Consider the following 15,552-nt stretch of genomic DNA (forward strand, 5'->3'; position numbering starts at 1 on the left):
CTTTTGTGTGGAGAAGTGATTTTTGATCTCAGCCTGAACAGCCAAGTTCTGATTTTGTGTTTATGCTTGTCTATTCTGAGCCCCCCCAGCAGAGGAAATAGTTACTTCCTATCTAGATATTTTCCGAATCAACCTGTTCACCGATGTTCTGAAACACGTCCAGTGAATGTAGGCCTCGTGGCTCAAAGGTAGCGTTACTACTGTTGTGCCACAATAGCCTCTTTCTCCGACCTATCTCACCAAATCCTTAAATCGTCTTAGCCACCTCAATTAGCTCATCCCTTTATAAGCAACAAAGAACAGTACAGCACAGGAACAGGCCCTTCGGCCCTCCAAGCCTATGCTGACACATTTTGCCCTTCCATACTAAAACTGTCTTCACTTACTGGATCCGTATCCCTCTATTCCCTTCCTATTTATATATTCATTCAGGTGCCTCTTGAATGCTGTTGTTGTGTCTGCTTCCCCCACCTCCTCTGGCAGTGTGTTCCAGGCATTCACCACTCAATATGTGAAAAACCTGCCTCGCACATCTGTTTAAACTTCCTCCCCCGCACCTTGAACCTGTGTCCCCTCGTAATTGACCCCTCCACCCTGGAAAAAAGCCTCATACTTTCCACTCCATCCATGCCATTCACAGTCTTTTAAACTTCTAATTGATTGCCCCTCAACCTCCTGCGTTCCAGTGAAAACAAACCCAGTCTATCCAACCTACCTTCATGGCTAAAATCCCCCATGGTGAAAGTGAGGACTGTAGATACTGGAGATCAGAGTCAAGAGTGTGGTGCTGGAAAAGCACAGCAAGTCAGGCAGCATCCAAGGAGCAGGAGAATCGACGTTTCGGGCAAAAGCCCCAAAACGTCGATTTTCCTGCTCCATGGATGCTGCCTGATCTGCTGTGCTTTTCCAGCACCACATTCTTGGCTAAAGTCCCATATACCAGTAATATCCTGGTAAACCTTTTCTGTACTCTCTCTAAAGCATTCACATTGGTCTGGTAGTGTGGTGACCAGAACTGTACGCAATATTCCAAGTGTGGCCTAACTAAAGTTCTATAAAGCTGCTGTATAACTTGTCTATCCTTATACTCAGTGCCCCTCCAATGAAGGCAAGCATGTCATAGGCCTTTTTTACCACCTTATCTACCTGTGCAGGCACCTTCAGTGATCTGTGGACCTGCACACCCAGATCCTTCTGCATATCAATATTCCCAAGGGTTCTGTCATTCATTGTATAATTTCCACCTATACTTGACCTTCCAAAATGCATCATCTCACTTTTGTCCCGATTAAACTCCATCTGCCATTCTTCTGCCCATGCCTCCAACTGATCAATATCCTGCTGTATCCTCTGACAATCCTCCTCATTATCCGCAACTCCATCAATCTTTGTATCACCTGCAAACTTATTAATTAGACCAGCTATGTTTTCCTCCAAATCCTTTATGTCGATCATGAACAGTGGAGCACTGATCCTTGTGAAACACTACTAGTCCCAACCCTCCATTGCGAAAAGCGTCCTTCCACTGCCACCCTCTGTCTCCTGTGACTAAGTCAGTTCTGCATCCATTTTTCCAGCTCACCCCGATATCATGTGACATCACCTTTTGTACCAGTCTGCCATAAGGAACCTTGTCAAAGGCTTTACTGAAGCTCATGTATACAGCATCAACCACTTTTCCCTCATCAATCATCTTCGTCACCTCCTCAAAAGAAAGTCGGTTAAGTTAGTGAGCCACAACCTCCCCCATACAAAGCCATGCTGTCTGTCACAAATCAATCGATTTGCTTCTAAATGTGTATAGTTCTAGTCCCTGAGAATCTTTTCCAATAATTTCCCGACCACCAAAATGAGACACATGGGTCTGTAATTTCTAGGATTATCCCCGCTTCCCTTCAAAAACAATGGGATAACATTGACTATTTATCTATGATTTATCTATTAATCTATGATGGTCAAGAGAATACATGATCAGCCTGTGCAACTGGTCTTGATAACTCGATCCTTTTTGCCAATTATATTTGAAGAAATTGTCAATGGTATTACACAATGTAACCGAGTGCATTAACAGGGTTGAATGGTCTTTGATTCATGTGGTCAGTGTCAATGTAATCTGTAAATACTTGCTCCAAACTGAACCCGGTGCTGAGCTGTCAGTGTCATGTACAAATGTATGTTCGCTTTGTGCCTTGTGTTCACTGTCATTCGTATGTGTGTGTGTCTCTAATGCGGTCTTTTCCCCCACTCCCCCAGGATTTGTGGATTTAACACTTCATGACCAGGTGCAACTGCTGGAATGCTGCTGGTTAGAAATTTTGATGATTGGCCTTGTCTGGCGCTCCATGGAACATCCCGGAAAGCTCATATTTGCACCAGATCTGGTTTTGGACAGGTACTCCCATCTTAGTTCATTAGTTTGCACAGATGTGGTTTTGGACTCTTGCAGATCTTTAAGGTACATTGGCCAGATGCATTATCCTGAGCCCAAGTCCTTTCTTTCCCGAACACCCTTCTGACTCTGTGTGGATGGGCTGAGGAACACAGGCTGTAGAAACACTTCTTGCTTCAACTCTAGTTGGTGCTGGTTGGAGGCAGGATTATAACACGGTACACTCCAGAAGCAAATTATTATGAGTGCTGCCAGCATATGGTGGCACAGTGGCTCAGTGGTTCACACTGCTGCCTCACAGCGCCAGGGACTTAGATTTGTTTCCAGCCTCAGGTGACTGTCTGTGTGGAGTTTGAACATTCTCCCCGTGGCTGCATAGATTTCCTCTGGATGCTCCGATTTCCTCCCACAGTCCAAAGATGTGCAGGTTAGGTAGATAGGCCATGGGAAATGGAGGGTGATAGGGTAGGGGTGTGGGTCTGTGTGGGATGCTCTTTGGAGGGTCAATATGGACTCGATAGGCCGAATGGTCTGCTTCCACACTCTGGGGATTCTATGATATCCCGCTCCACCATGCCCAAATCCGACCTTTTAGATTGGACATTGGATTTTGTGAAGCACATTTACAGGCAAGAAGTGGACAACTTGGCAAGCAATGGACCAAGTATGTTCATTCCACATTCTCACTGTTTGCTTCCTGCCTCTCTGTAGGCATCTAAGTACCTGAATAGGGGGCTGCTTAAATAGACAAGCTGTGTATCCAGTGCCAATTTGGGCCCCTATTATTGGGAAACTGGGCAGTAAATGGCAAGAACAGTCATGCAGTGGTGTACTACTGTCGACACTCAATAGCCAAGCCAGTAACCTGGAGGGATTGATTCACTTGCCTTATACCACTTGCTATTCCCAGCTCGCAACCACAAAGCATTGCCAACCATCGCTCACCTTCACTCCAATTTCCCCATGTCGAGTGGGGAGTTTAAAATTAGCTCAAGAGAATCGTGGAGTGACAATATGGGACGGTGAGAAGGATAGAGAGTACATAAATGTCTAAATATGTGCAAACTCAACAATTTGGGAAAGCACACTGAATCACACAACTGCGAAGTGTTGGGCAGAATAAGAAATACATTTTACACACTGTGTACAAAATAATGTGACCTTCTGAGAGAAATGGGAAAACAATGTTGAAAAAGTACCCCAGACAATGGGACTGCAGTTCCTTCCTTGTGATTGTAACTTTCACAACAGAGAAAGATGTTAGCAAACCATAATGGGGCAAGATGGTGGAAGAGTGTCCACCAATTGTATCAGGTTGTCCCTCAGTTTTACATGCTGCACGGGCAGAAGATTAGGAGTTGGAGAGAGGAAGAAAAAGAGTCTGTCTTTGCTTTCCCTGGGATTGCAGCAATGTCTGGTCGAGCTGCTTAGTTCCTTAAGAAAGTCCAGAGTCCAATACAATGGAAGCAGAGAAGCAACTCACAATCATGTTAATACTGCAGGTTAGGGAGAAACAAAATTGCATTTCTGTTCTATGTCTGCCACATTCTGAATTTGGTGGTTCTTGAATTTGGACCCCTGTTAACGTAGACTAAAGTTCCAAATTTGAATTTGTTACTTGACTTATCCACATCTAACTCAGATTTGCAGTCAGTCTTGGCCTGTGAAACAACTCGTTCAGTCCAGCTGCATTTTAAAAGTAGCACATTTAAAGCATACCTTTGAGGCTCCAGTGTTCACAGTGACTGTACTCTTGCCATTTGCAAGAAGTGCGATACATCCAAAAGGCATTCCATTAACTTTCAGTAATTTTTCTTGGCAACACGTACGTTTAAACATGAAAGAATCTCTGGCAAGTGACTGTGTGACTGGAACAGAAATTGAAACGTTGATTAGTAATGCAGGTGACATCTTAGTGGAGAGAGGTAGGATGTTGATATGGGAAATAGGGTCCGTGAGATTGACAGAAAAAGAATTGCTGCAGATACCAGACAGGCAGATTTTAAAATCATCATTTTCCATGCAGCAAAGGACTTGTTTACATAGAGTCATAGAGTCATAGAGATGTACAGCGTGGAAACAGACCCTTCGGTCCAACCCATCCATGCCGACCAGATATCCCAACCCAATCTATTCCCACCTGCCAGCACCCGGCCTATATCCCTCAAAACCCTTCCTATTCATATACCCATCCAAATGCCTCTTAAATGTTGCAATTGTACCAGCCTCCACCACTTCCTCTGGCAGCTCATTCCATACCCGTACCACCCTCTGTGTGAAAATGTTGCCCCGTAGGTCTCTTTTATATCTTTCCCCTCTCACCCTAAACCTATGCCCTCTAGTTCTGGACTCTCTGACCCCAGGGAAAAAAACTTCGCCTATTTACCCTATCCATGCCCCCCATAATTTTGTAAAACTCTATAAGGTCACCCCTCAGCCACCGACACTCCAGGGAAAACAGCCCCAGCCTGTTCAGCCTCTCCCTATAGCTCAAATCCTCCAACCCTGGCAACATCCTTGTAAATCTTTTCTGAACCCTTTCAAGTTTCCCAACACCTTTCTGATTGGAAGAAGGCCAGAATTGCATGCAACATTCCAACATTGCCCTAACCAATGTCCTGTACTCAATACTCTGACCAATAAAGGAAAGCATACCAAACGCCTTCTTCACTATCCTATCTACCTGCGACTCCACTTTCAAGGAGCTATGAACCTGCACTCCAAGGTCTCTTTGTTCAGCAACACACCCTAGGACCTTACCATTAAGTGTAGAAGTCCTGCTAAGATTTGCTTTCCCAAAATGCAGCACCTCGCATTTATCTGAATTAAACTCCACCTGCCACTTCTCAGCCCATTGGCCCATCTGGTCCAGATCCTGTTGTAATCTGAGGTAATCCTCTTCGCTGTCCACTACACCTCCAATTTTGGTGTCATCTGCAAACTTACTAACTGTACCTCTTATGCTCGCATCCAAATCATTTATGTAAATGACAAAAAGTAGAGGGCTCAGCACCGATCCTTATGGCACTCCACTGGTCACAGGCCTCCAGTCTGAAAAACAGCCCTCCACCACCACCCTCTGTCTTGTACCTTCGAGCCAGTTCTGTATCCAAATGGCTAGTTCTCCCTGTATTCCATGAGATCTAACCTTGCTAATCAGTCTCCCATGGGGAACCTTGTCAAACGCCTTACTGAAGTCCAAATAGATCACATCTACTGCTCTGCCCTCATCAATCCTCTTTGTTACTTCTTCAAAAAACTCAATCAGTTTTGTGAGGACATGATTTCCCACGCACAAAACCATGTTGATGATCCCTAATCAGTCCTTGCCTTTCCAAATACATGTACATCCTGTCCCTCAGGATTCGTTCCAACAACTTGCCCACCACCGACCTCAGGCTCACTGGTCTACAGTCCCCTGGCTTGTCCTTAGCACCCTTCTTAAACAGTGGCACCACGTTTGCCAACCTCCAGTCTTCTGGCACCTCACCTGTGACTATTGATGATACAAATATCTCAACAGGAGGCCCAGCAATCACTTCTCTAGCTTCCCACAGAGTTCTCGGGTACACCTGATCAGATCCTGGGGATTTATCCACCTTTACCCATTTCAAGACATCCAGCACTTCCTCCTCTGTAATCTGGACATTTTGCAAGATGTCACCATCTATTTCCCTACAGTCTATATCTTCCACATCCTTTTCCACAGTAAATACTGATGCAAAATACTCATTTAGTATCTCCCCGATTTTCAGTGGCTCCCAAAGACTGCCTTGCTGATCTTTGAGGGGCTCTATTCTCTCCCAGTTACCCTTTTGTCCTTAATATATTTGTATAAACCCTTTGGATTCTCCTTAATTCTATTTGCCAAAGCTATCTCATGTCCCCTTTTTGCCCTCCTGATTTCCCTCTGAAGTATACTCCTACTTCTTTTATACCATTCTAAGGGTTCACTCGATCTATCCTGTCTGTACCTGATATATGCTTCCTTCTTTTTTCTTAACCAAACCCTCAAATTAAAGATGTTACAAACAAAGTCTCGGAAACTGGTTAGGATAGGGACCATACAAAACAATTTCCATCTCTCCGCCCTTTGCAATCAAAGGATTTTTCTGGGCAGAAGAACATCACATTATCAGATTACTGGGATCCTAGGTGTGTCTTTTTTCACTTGAGAATTATCATGAACTCTTGTCCATCTTATGCTTTATTTGCAGCTAAGCACCTGCAACCTGCTGAAGGTTATCATAAGAATGACATATCATTTCTTTCTCTTGCTGTTCCTTTGATGCGTCCACTGCACCTCAAACAATTCACTGACATCCATTGATTTTTAATTGAACCTTTCTCTGTGTTATTGCTTACATTAGACAGCATTTGGGTGGAATTTAATGCCCTCGCTATTTTAGAATGGGGGCGGCATTTAATTCGTGAGGGGAGGGAGCTGGGTGAGAACCCGTGAGGTGCATGGCTTGCCCACCTTGATGCCAGTTGTGGCCCCTCAGGTGACCACCCCATCTCACTGCCGCTGGTGGTCTACCCACTGATGGGAAGGCAGCCATCACAGACAATTCCCAAGCAACACACTCGGTTGTGTTTGGTTGCTGAGCTCTCGATCGGGATGGGTCTAGTGGCATGACTTGTTCAAACACAATCGATGCCTCATCGAGGGACCCAGCATCATGAGGGTGGGGGGAATTGTGGGATGGAGGAAAATTCTGGTAACTCTGGAGCATCAACTTAAATGGAATTCTTAATACTCCACCAATTTTCAACCAAACTACCCACTTTCCCTCCATAATCAGTACATAACAGTGAGTGGGCAGTGTTGTCACCCATTCTGTGCCTAGCCATGAGGTATCAACTTGCTGTCTGGCCAGTAAACCTGATCAATCTACTGCTGTGGAAATTGTCAATCTTCCTTCCCAATGGGCAACTAACCTGCTTGACCTGTCTTAGCATCTGGACACCGGTTAAAAAAAAATCTATCCCTCAGTTTCTTTGTACAGTCTCTAAACCATTCAATTAACTGCCAAAAAATCTTCACTAAGACATGAGGATACAGCCATCACAGTGTGAGTTATAGGGATTATTGTTGAATAGAATAGAATATCCTTTTATATCACACATACTTCATTGTAGGAATACAATGAAAGGCTTTTACAATGTCTGCCTCTTATGGTGACATCTTAGGTGAAAGTACCTCGGTATTGTTGGCTATTGACTGCTACTGTTATCAGCGTTACTCTAAAAGTTTCTCTTGACTTCATATAATAAGTAGTGGTAACTCAGCTCACATCTTGAGGCAGGTTTGACCATTCAACATTTCACTTTGAGTGATTGAAGCTATGTCTATTTTCCTATTTGACCTGTGTATCTTTTCAAATTGGCTTTGTACACAGCCTTCAGAAGGTACAAGTTCATGTGTGAACTTAATTGGGCTCTGAGTCATGAATATTCTTTCAACACTCAGTTTAAAGATATTAATGCCAGACGACTGGTCAAGAGTGAATCGAACAATATCTGCAATCAATTAGAGTTAGCCTTGCTCATTTATGATTTTGAAATTGCTTGCAATGGGCAAGATGTTGAAGTGTGAGTTTATAACAGCAAAGCAAGGGAAACTGGGAGGCTGGGACCTGAGCGAACTGCACAAGCTACTGTCTATTTTCTGAAACAATTAGGTTTGAGGATTGTGAAATTAACAGCTCAAGGACTGAGAAGGAAGTGTAAATAAAGTGGGAAGTTCAATGTCAAATCAGGTGCACGAGAAAAATACAAAGGGAAAGGAAGATTGGATTGTGAGAAAAAAAGAGATACAGAAAGGAGAAGGAAACAGAATAAAATTTATTTTCTTAAAATCTCTGAAATAAACATTGGAGGAATACAATTCCACACTCGTATTAATTAATTTTGGTAGCCAGGGATGTTGTCTGGTAATAATAAACTCAAATCATATTGTTAAAGGGTACTTAGACTCAGATTGACAAGATTTGGTTCAATGGGTTGAGTTTAGTCTGTATATACTGCATAAATGCAACAATTTGTTGCAATTCAATGCGATTTTAATGGTGAGGCAGACAGTGAGCTATTTTCACAAAGATAACGGCAAATAATTCAGACAGGAGCTTTCAGATATTTCAGTTTAACAGTCCATTTGGCCATAGCCTGAAGTTAGGCTGATGTGGTACTGCAGATGCTAGAGAATTAGAGTCAAGATTCTGTGGTGCTGAAAAAGCACAGCAGGTCAGGCAGCATCCGAGGAGCAGGGAAATCAATGTTTCAGGCAAAAGCCCTTCATCAGAAAGAGCTGAAGGGCTTTTGCTGAAACGTCAATTCTCCTGCCTGACCTATCGTGCTTTTCCAGCACCACTCTAATTTTGACTCATTGCCTGCAGTTATCTGAGAGGAATATCTGGACCATTAAAGACCATCCTGTTGAGAAACGTTTCAGCCAGTAACGTAGGGAACTGTCTTCATGGGTTCCCCACGTTTACCCTAATCCAAGTAGTGCCTGATTATTCCATCCAAGTGTGTTAAGGAGAGACGTCATCCCTTAAGGGTGGCATGATGGCTCAGTGGCTAGCACTGCTGCCTCACAGCGCCAGGGACCGGAGTTCGATTCCAGCTTTGGGGTAACTCTCTATGTGGAGTTTGCAAGTTCTCCCTGTGTCTATGTGTGTTTCGTCCCACGGTTTAAAGGTGTACAGGTTAGGTGGGTTGGCCATGCTAAATTGCCTCACTGTGTGCAGAGATATGCAGACTAGGTGGGTTATCTCAGGTAAAATACTCCATAGTGTGTAGGCTAGGTGGGTTAACTGTAGTAATTGTGGGTTACAGAGATAGGGTAGGATACTCTTCAGAGAGTTGATGCAGACTTGATGGACCAAATGGCCTCGGCGTGCATAGAGATTCTGTGATTGATAAACTGTAATCATTAAAACACCCTAAAATCTTTAAAATTGGATTATCAAAAAAGAAAGCTTTCTATTACCTGACTGACCTTGGACTGAAGGTCTTACTCGCAGCCACAAGCTGACATTAGTGAGATATCCCATGCTCACCCATCATTAATTAGCTACATGAGAAAGCTGAAAGGTATTTTTCATTTGAAAATGTGGAATTCCATTGTTATAACTTGAGAAGCATCCTCTCTTGTTTAAAATCATTGTGATTGAATGACTTACTTTTCTCTCATCTCTATCTTCTATTTGCAGAGGAAGCAGTTTGCTCAGGGAGAGAATCCCTACAGGCTGTTTGGCCCATCCAGATCACCCCAACCCTCTGAAGAACATCCCACTCAGACCCATTCCCTCAAAAAATTCAGTAAGGCTTGTGAGGCATGACCTGCCCTGACAAAGCCATGCTGACTATCTCTAATCAAACTATGGTTTTCCAAATAATTATGAATCCTCTCTCTCAGAATCCTCTCCAATATCTTGCCCACCACTGATGTAAGACTGACTGGTCTGTAATTCCCAGGATTATCCCTATTTCCTCTCTTGAACAAGAGAATCACATTTTCCAACCTCCACTCATCTGGCACTACTCCAGTGAACAGTGAGGAAGCAAAGATCATTGCCAAAGGTGCAGCAAACTCTTCCCTCGCTTCCTGTCCTAACCTAGGGTATATCCCATCTGGCCCAAGGGATTTATCTATCCTTATGTTTTTCAAACTTTCCAGCACATCCTCCTTCTTAACCTCAACTTGTTGTAGCTGATCAGTCTGTTTCATGTTGTCCTCAGAAACGTCAAAGTCCCTCTCACTCGTGAATACTGAAGCGAAGTATTCATTAAGGACCTCCCCTATCTCCTTTGACTCCCAGCGCAAGTTCCCTCTGCTATCTCTGTCTGGCCCTACCCTCACTCTGGCCATCTTCTTGTTCCTTATGTAAGTGTAGAACACCTTAGGGTTTTCCTTAATCCTATCAGCTAAAATTTTCTCATGCCTCCTTCTAGCTCTCTTAAATCCTTTCTTCACTTCTTCCTGGCTAACTTGTAACCCTCTAGAGCTGTGTCAGATCCTTGCCTCCTCAACCTTAAATAATCTTGCTTCTTCCACTTGACTAGGTTGTCCACATTTCCTGATGAAGGGCTTTTGCCCGAAACGTCGATTTCGCTGCTCGTTGGATGCTGCCTGAACTGCTGTGCTCTTCCAGCACCACTAATCCAGTATTTGGTTTTCAGCATCTGCAGATATTGTTTTTACCTGTCCACATCCCTTGTCTATCGCATTTCCAACGACCATCCCCCAAGTCCCTCCTCCCTACCTTTTATCTTAGCCTGCTTGGCACACTTTCCTCATTCCTGAAGGGCTCATGCCCGAAATGTCGATTCTCCTGTTCCTTGGATGCTGCCTGACCTGCTGCGCTTTTCCAGCAACACATTTTCAGCCCATATCCCTTGTCACCCAAGGTTCCTTCACCCTACCATTCCTTCCTTGCCTCAGTGTCCAGCACTATCAGCAGGTGCTTCCTAAACAACCTTCACATTTCTGTTGTGCATTTCCTTGACAACATCCGTTCCCAAGTTAGGCTCCCCAGTTCCTGTCTTACAGCATTGGAATCCTCCTTCCCCCAATTAAATACTTTCCCATACCATCGACTCTTATCCCTCTCCATGAGTATAGTAAAAGTCATGGGGTTGTAATCACTATCACTGAAATGCTCTCTCACCGAGAGATCTGACACCTGGTTCGTTATCAAGCACCAAATCCCATAAGGCCTCCCCTCTAGTCGGCCTATCTACATATTGAACCTGGAACCCTTTCGAAACACACACCTGACAAAAACTGCTCCATCCAAATTACTTGAACGAAGTAAGTTCCAATCAATATTAGGTAAGTTAGACTCACCTATGACAACAATCCTGCTACTGCACATTTCCAAGACCTGCTTCCCAATCTGCTCCTCTGTGTCTCTATTGCTGTTGGGGGGCTTCTGTAGAAAACTCCCAATAAGGTGACTGCTCCTTTCCTGTTTCTGCCTTCCACCCCTATTGACTCTGTAGACAAACCCTCCTCGACAACCTCCCTTTCTGCAGCTGTGATACTATCCCTGATTAGCAATGCCCCTCCCCTGCTTCTTTTATCTTCCCCCCCAGTTCCTTTTGAAACATCTAAACCCTGAAATATCCAACAACCACTCCTGCCCCTGTGATATCCAAGTCTCCATAATGGCCACAACGTCATAGCTCCAAATACTAATCCATGCGCTGAGTTTGTCACCCTTATTCCTGATACTTCTTGCACTAAAATAGACACATTTCATCCCATCACACTGGCTGCACCTTTGCCCTATCAAGTGCCTGTCCCTCCTCACAGACACTGCACGCTGTATCTGGCTGTTCACTACCTACTCCAGCATCTGATCCGTACCTCAGGTTCCCACTCCCCTGCAAATTTAGGTTAAACCCTCGTAAAGCATTCTAGCAAACCTCCTGCCCAGCATATTGGTGCCTCTCCAGAACTGTAAATTTCATTACTGCTAAAGAAACAGGATCACAGCTCAACAGTTGAACACATCTTCTCAACTTCGCAACCCAATGGACTCTTAAGATCTGTAACTCCATTTGCCTTTATCTTCCTGTCTGTACTATATACCCTATCCCCCACCCTCACCAATTTACAAATGTGTGACTTACGAACACTCATACTTGTGAACATGATCTCACACAGGGATGTAATTGTAAAGATCCAACACGTGAACATTTCCTGTATTGATGAACGGTTACTCTATACTGCCATGCATTGTGTTCCAACTTAGGTACAAATCGACTTGTGAACTGACTCAAGAACGAAACTCATTCACAATCTGGGAACTGCATGTATCATTAACGTTAATGATTGCCTGCCATACCATTTGTTCCTTTCTGTAATTCCTGTCACAATTTGCTTGATCTTTCAAGAGAAACATTACAAGCCACATGTCTGCAACTTCAATTTCTTTTTCCACCACTGTTGACTTCTGTACCACCTCCGCTCATCGTCTGAGACCCTCACCATCCCCGTGTTACCTCTATAAACACAAGTTGTGATTGTTCTTCTTTTACTTTTGCAATCTAGCTCCAAGTAAAACAAACCTGTTTTTAATGGCAAAGCTTTCCCATTTGAACTTATTTTAAATAAAGGAATGTAACACTGATTACATAGAAACAATAGGAAGAGGAATTGGGGACAATCAATCCCTTAATTTTGTCCATTATTCCAAACGATTATTGATGATCTCTATCACAACTACATTTTCCTGATTGCAATCTTACTGCTTTTACCCATCAACCATCAATCTCACTCTTGAAACCCTTGCATTGTGCTGGTTTCCTAGTCTTTCAGAGGACTGAGGTTTGAATTTTTCTGGCTCTCTCTGTGAAAATCTGCTTCTGATTTCACTCTGGGATGGTCAAAGTCTAATTTGAAGCTTATGTCGCCTCACTCTTGATAACCTCATGAGAGGAAACCATTTCTTGGCATCTATGCTTTCAAAATCCTTTTACATTTTTAAACATCAATCAATTGCCTCTTCATCTTCTAAACTCAATCGTATAGAAACCCTACTTGTGTAATCTGTCCTCACAAATTCGTTCTTGTTACTAATCTGGTGGTTCAGCCCTGTAATCCCTCTAAGACTAGGACATCCTTTTGCAGATGTGTTGCTCAAAGCTGATGACAGCATTCTAGGTAGAATCTCTTCCACCTCTTTGTATTCTCGCCTGTTTGAGATAAAAGCCACCCTTTTTTGGTTTACCTACATACCTGGCTACCAGCTTTCAATAATTTGTGCACTTAGATTCTGAAATATCTTTGCTGCTCCACAATTTCTAGTCACTGAATATTTCAAAAATATTTTAAAATATTTGGATCCAAGTTAGTTGCAAGTGTTATACTCTATTTGTCACATATTTGAGTTGACTATCTTCATAAAAAGGTTTCCGATTTAGACTTTACTGTCACATATACTCAAGTACAGGAGTACAGTGTAAAGTTTACAGTGTGACCACAGACATATGGCTCTGGCTTAGCCACAAGTACCTAGGTACAAAAACTTAGGTAGAAGGAAATAAAGGACAAAGTTAAAAGAATCTGCTGTTTTGTCTTTAGGTGATGAGAATTCCTAAAATTTCAGGAAGTTGTACAACAGTCATTTATTTTCTTCAAAAAAGTAATTGATTAAACTTATGTTTGTTGATTTCTTGTCTGAAGGAATGAAGGGAAATGTGTTGAAGGGATGGTGGAGATATTTGATATGCTCCTAGCAACAGTGTCCCGATTCCGACTGCTGAAGCTGCAGTGTGAGGAGTACATCTGTCTGAAGGCCATAATTTTACTGAATTCTGGTAAGTCAGAGCTTCACACTGGGGTATCTGTGAATCACATGCCCCATGATTACCATTGAACACGATGTAAACATGTCCATGCATCTGGTACAAAGTACTTCTAAGTCTACATATTAGCAAAACATTATCCAGTATACTTGTAATGTCCCATCCAGCATCTTCACAGAGCAAGAGTCACTCTTCATTCTGCATCTGAAGAGCAGTGGTTCCCTACCCATCTACCTTTGTGTCATCTGCAAACATAGCAATAGTTTCCTCAGTTCCTTCATCCAGATCATTAATGTATAACGTGAATAATCGTGGTCTTTGACCTCTGTGGAACTCCACTGGTCACTGGTTGCCATCTGAAAAAGACATCTTTATCCCTACTCCCTGCTTTTTGCCAGTAAGCCAATCTTTATCCGAGCTGGTATCTTGCCCCTAACACCACGGCTTCCTATCTTGTTTAGCAGCCTCCTGTGTGGCACCTTATCAAAATCCAAATGAATCACATTCACTGGCTTTTCTTTGTCTAACTTGCTCGTTACCTCCTCAAAGAATTCTTACAGATTTGTCAGGCATGACCTCCCCTTGACAAAGCCATGCTGACTCAGCCCTATTTTACCATGCACTTCCAAGTACTCCGCAACCTCAGCCTTAATAATGGACTCTAAAATCTTACCAATAACCAAGGTCAGGCTAACCAGCCTATAGTTTCCTACCTCCTGCCTCCACCCCTTCTTAAATAGGGGTGTTACTTCAGCCATTTTCCAGTCCTCTGGGACTATCCCTGACTCCAGTGATTCCTGAAAGATCAATGCCTCTACAATCTCCTATCTCCTACAATCTCCTTCAGAACTCTGGGGTGTAGTCCATCTGATCTGGTTGATATATCCACCGTCAGACCTTTCAGCTTGTCAGGCAGCTTCTCCTTACTGATGGTTATTACATTCACCTCTGCCCCCTGACTCTCTTGAATTTCCTGTATGGGGCTGATGTCTTCCACTGTGAAAACTGATGCAAAGTACCTATTCAGTTCCTCTGCCATTTCCTTTTCCCCATTACTATTTCTCCAACCTCATGTTCCAACGGTCCAATGTCCACTTTTGTATCGCTCTTAGCTTTTAGATACCGAAAAGTTCTTATGCAATCTTTTATGTTACTAGTTGGCTTACCTTCATATTTTATCTTCTTCCTGCTTATTGCTTTTTCAGTTGTCCCCTGCTGGTTTTTAAAAGCTTCTCTGGCTTCTCACTAATCTTTGCTTTTTATTTACTTTTATGATGTCTCTCACTTTTCTTGTCGGTCAGGGTCCTCCTGATCCTCCTGAGTATGTTTCTTCTCCCTAGGGATGAACCTCTGCTGTGGTCTCCTGAATTACTCCCAGAAACTCCTGCCATTGCTGTTCCACTGTCTTTCTTCCCTTCCAATCAAATCTGGCCCACCCCTCCCTCAGAACTTTATAGTTCCCTTCACTCAACTGTAATACCATCACATCTGATTCGAACTTCTCCCTCTCAAACTGCAGGGTAAATTCGATTATATGATGCTCACTCTGCTCACTAGGCATTCCTTCACCTTAAGCTCCCTAACAAGTCTGCCTCAGTATAGAATTGCCTGTTCCCTAGGGGGCTCTACCACAAGCTGCTCCAAAACAAAACCTCATGGACATTCCCATGAATTATTTTTCTTGAGATCCATCACCAATCTGATTCACCCCACCTGCATATTGAAGCTCCCCATGATTATTGTAATAGTGCCCTTCTTACATACCTTCCCCGTCTCCTGATTTATTTTTTGCCCCCTCATCCTGACTACTGCCAGGAGACTTGTACAAAACTATCAGGGTGTTT

General features: G+C 43.3%; 1 protein-coding gene across 1 annotated transcript in view; it reads left to right on the forward strand.

Moving 5' to 3' along the window:
• esr1 (estrogen receptor 1) overlaps nucleotides 1-15,552 on the forward strand; it is a 309,880-nt gene that overhangs the window by 236,854 nt on the left and 57,474 nt on the right. The window contains exons 5-6 of the mRNA XM_072581368.1: nucleotides 2,254-2,392; nucleotides 13,587-13,720. Coding sequence (XP_072437469.1) covers nucleotides 2,254-2,392; nucleotides 13,587-13,720 — 273 coding nt within the window. The remainder of the gene's footprint in view (nucleotides 1-2,253; nucleotides 2,393-13,586; nucleotides 13,721-15,552) is intronic.

The sequence above is a fragment of the Chiloscyllium punctatum genome, chromosome 11, assembly GCF_047496795.1.
Source record: "Chiloscyllium punctatum isolate Juve2018m chromosome 11, sChiPun1.3, whole genome shotgun sequence".
Taxonomy (NCBI): Eukaryota; Metazoa; Chordata; class Chondrichthyes; order Orectolobiformes; family Hemiscylliidae; genus Chiloscyllium; species Chiloscyllium punctatum.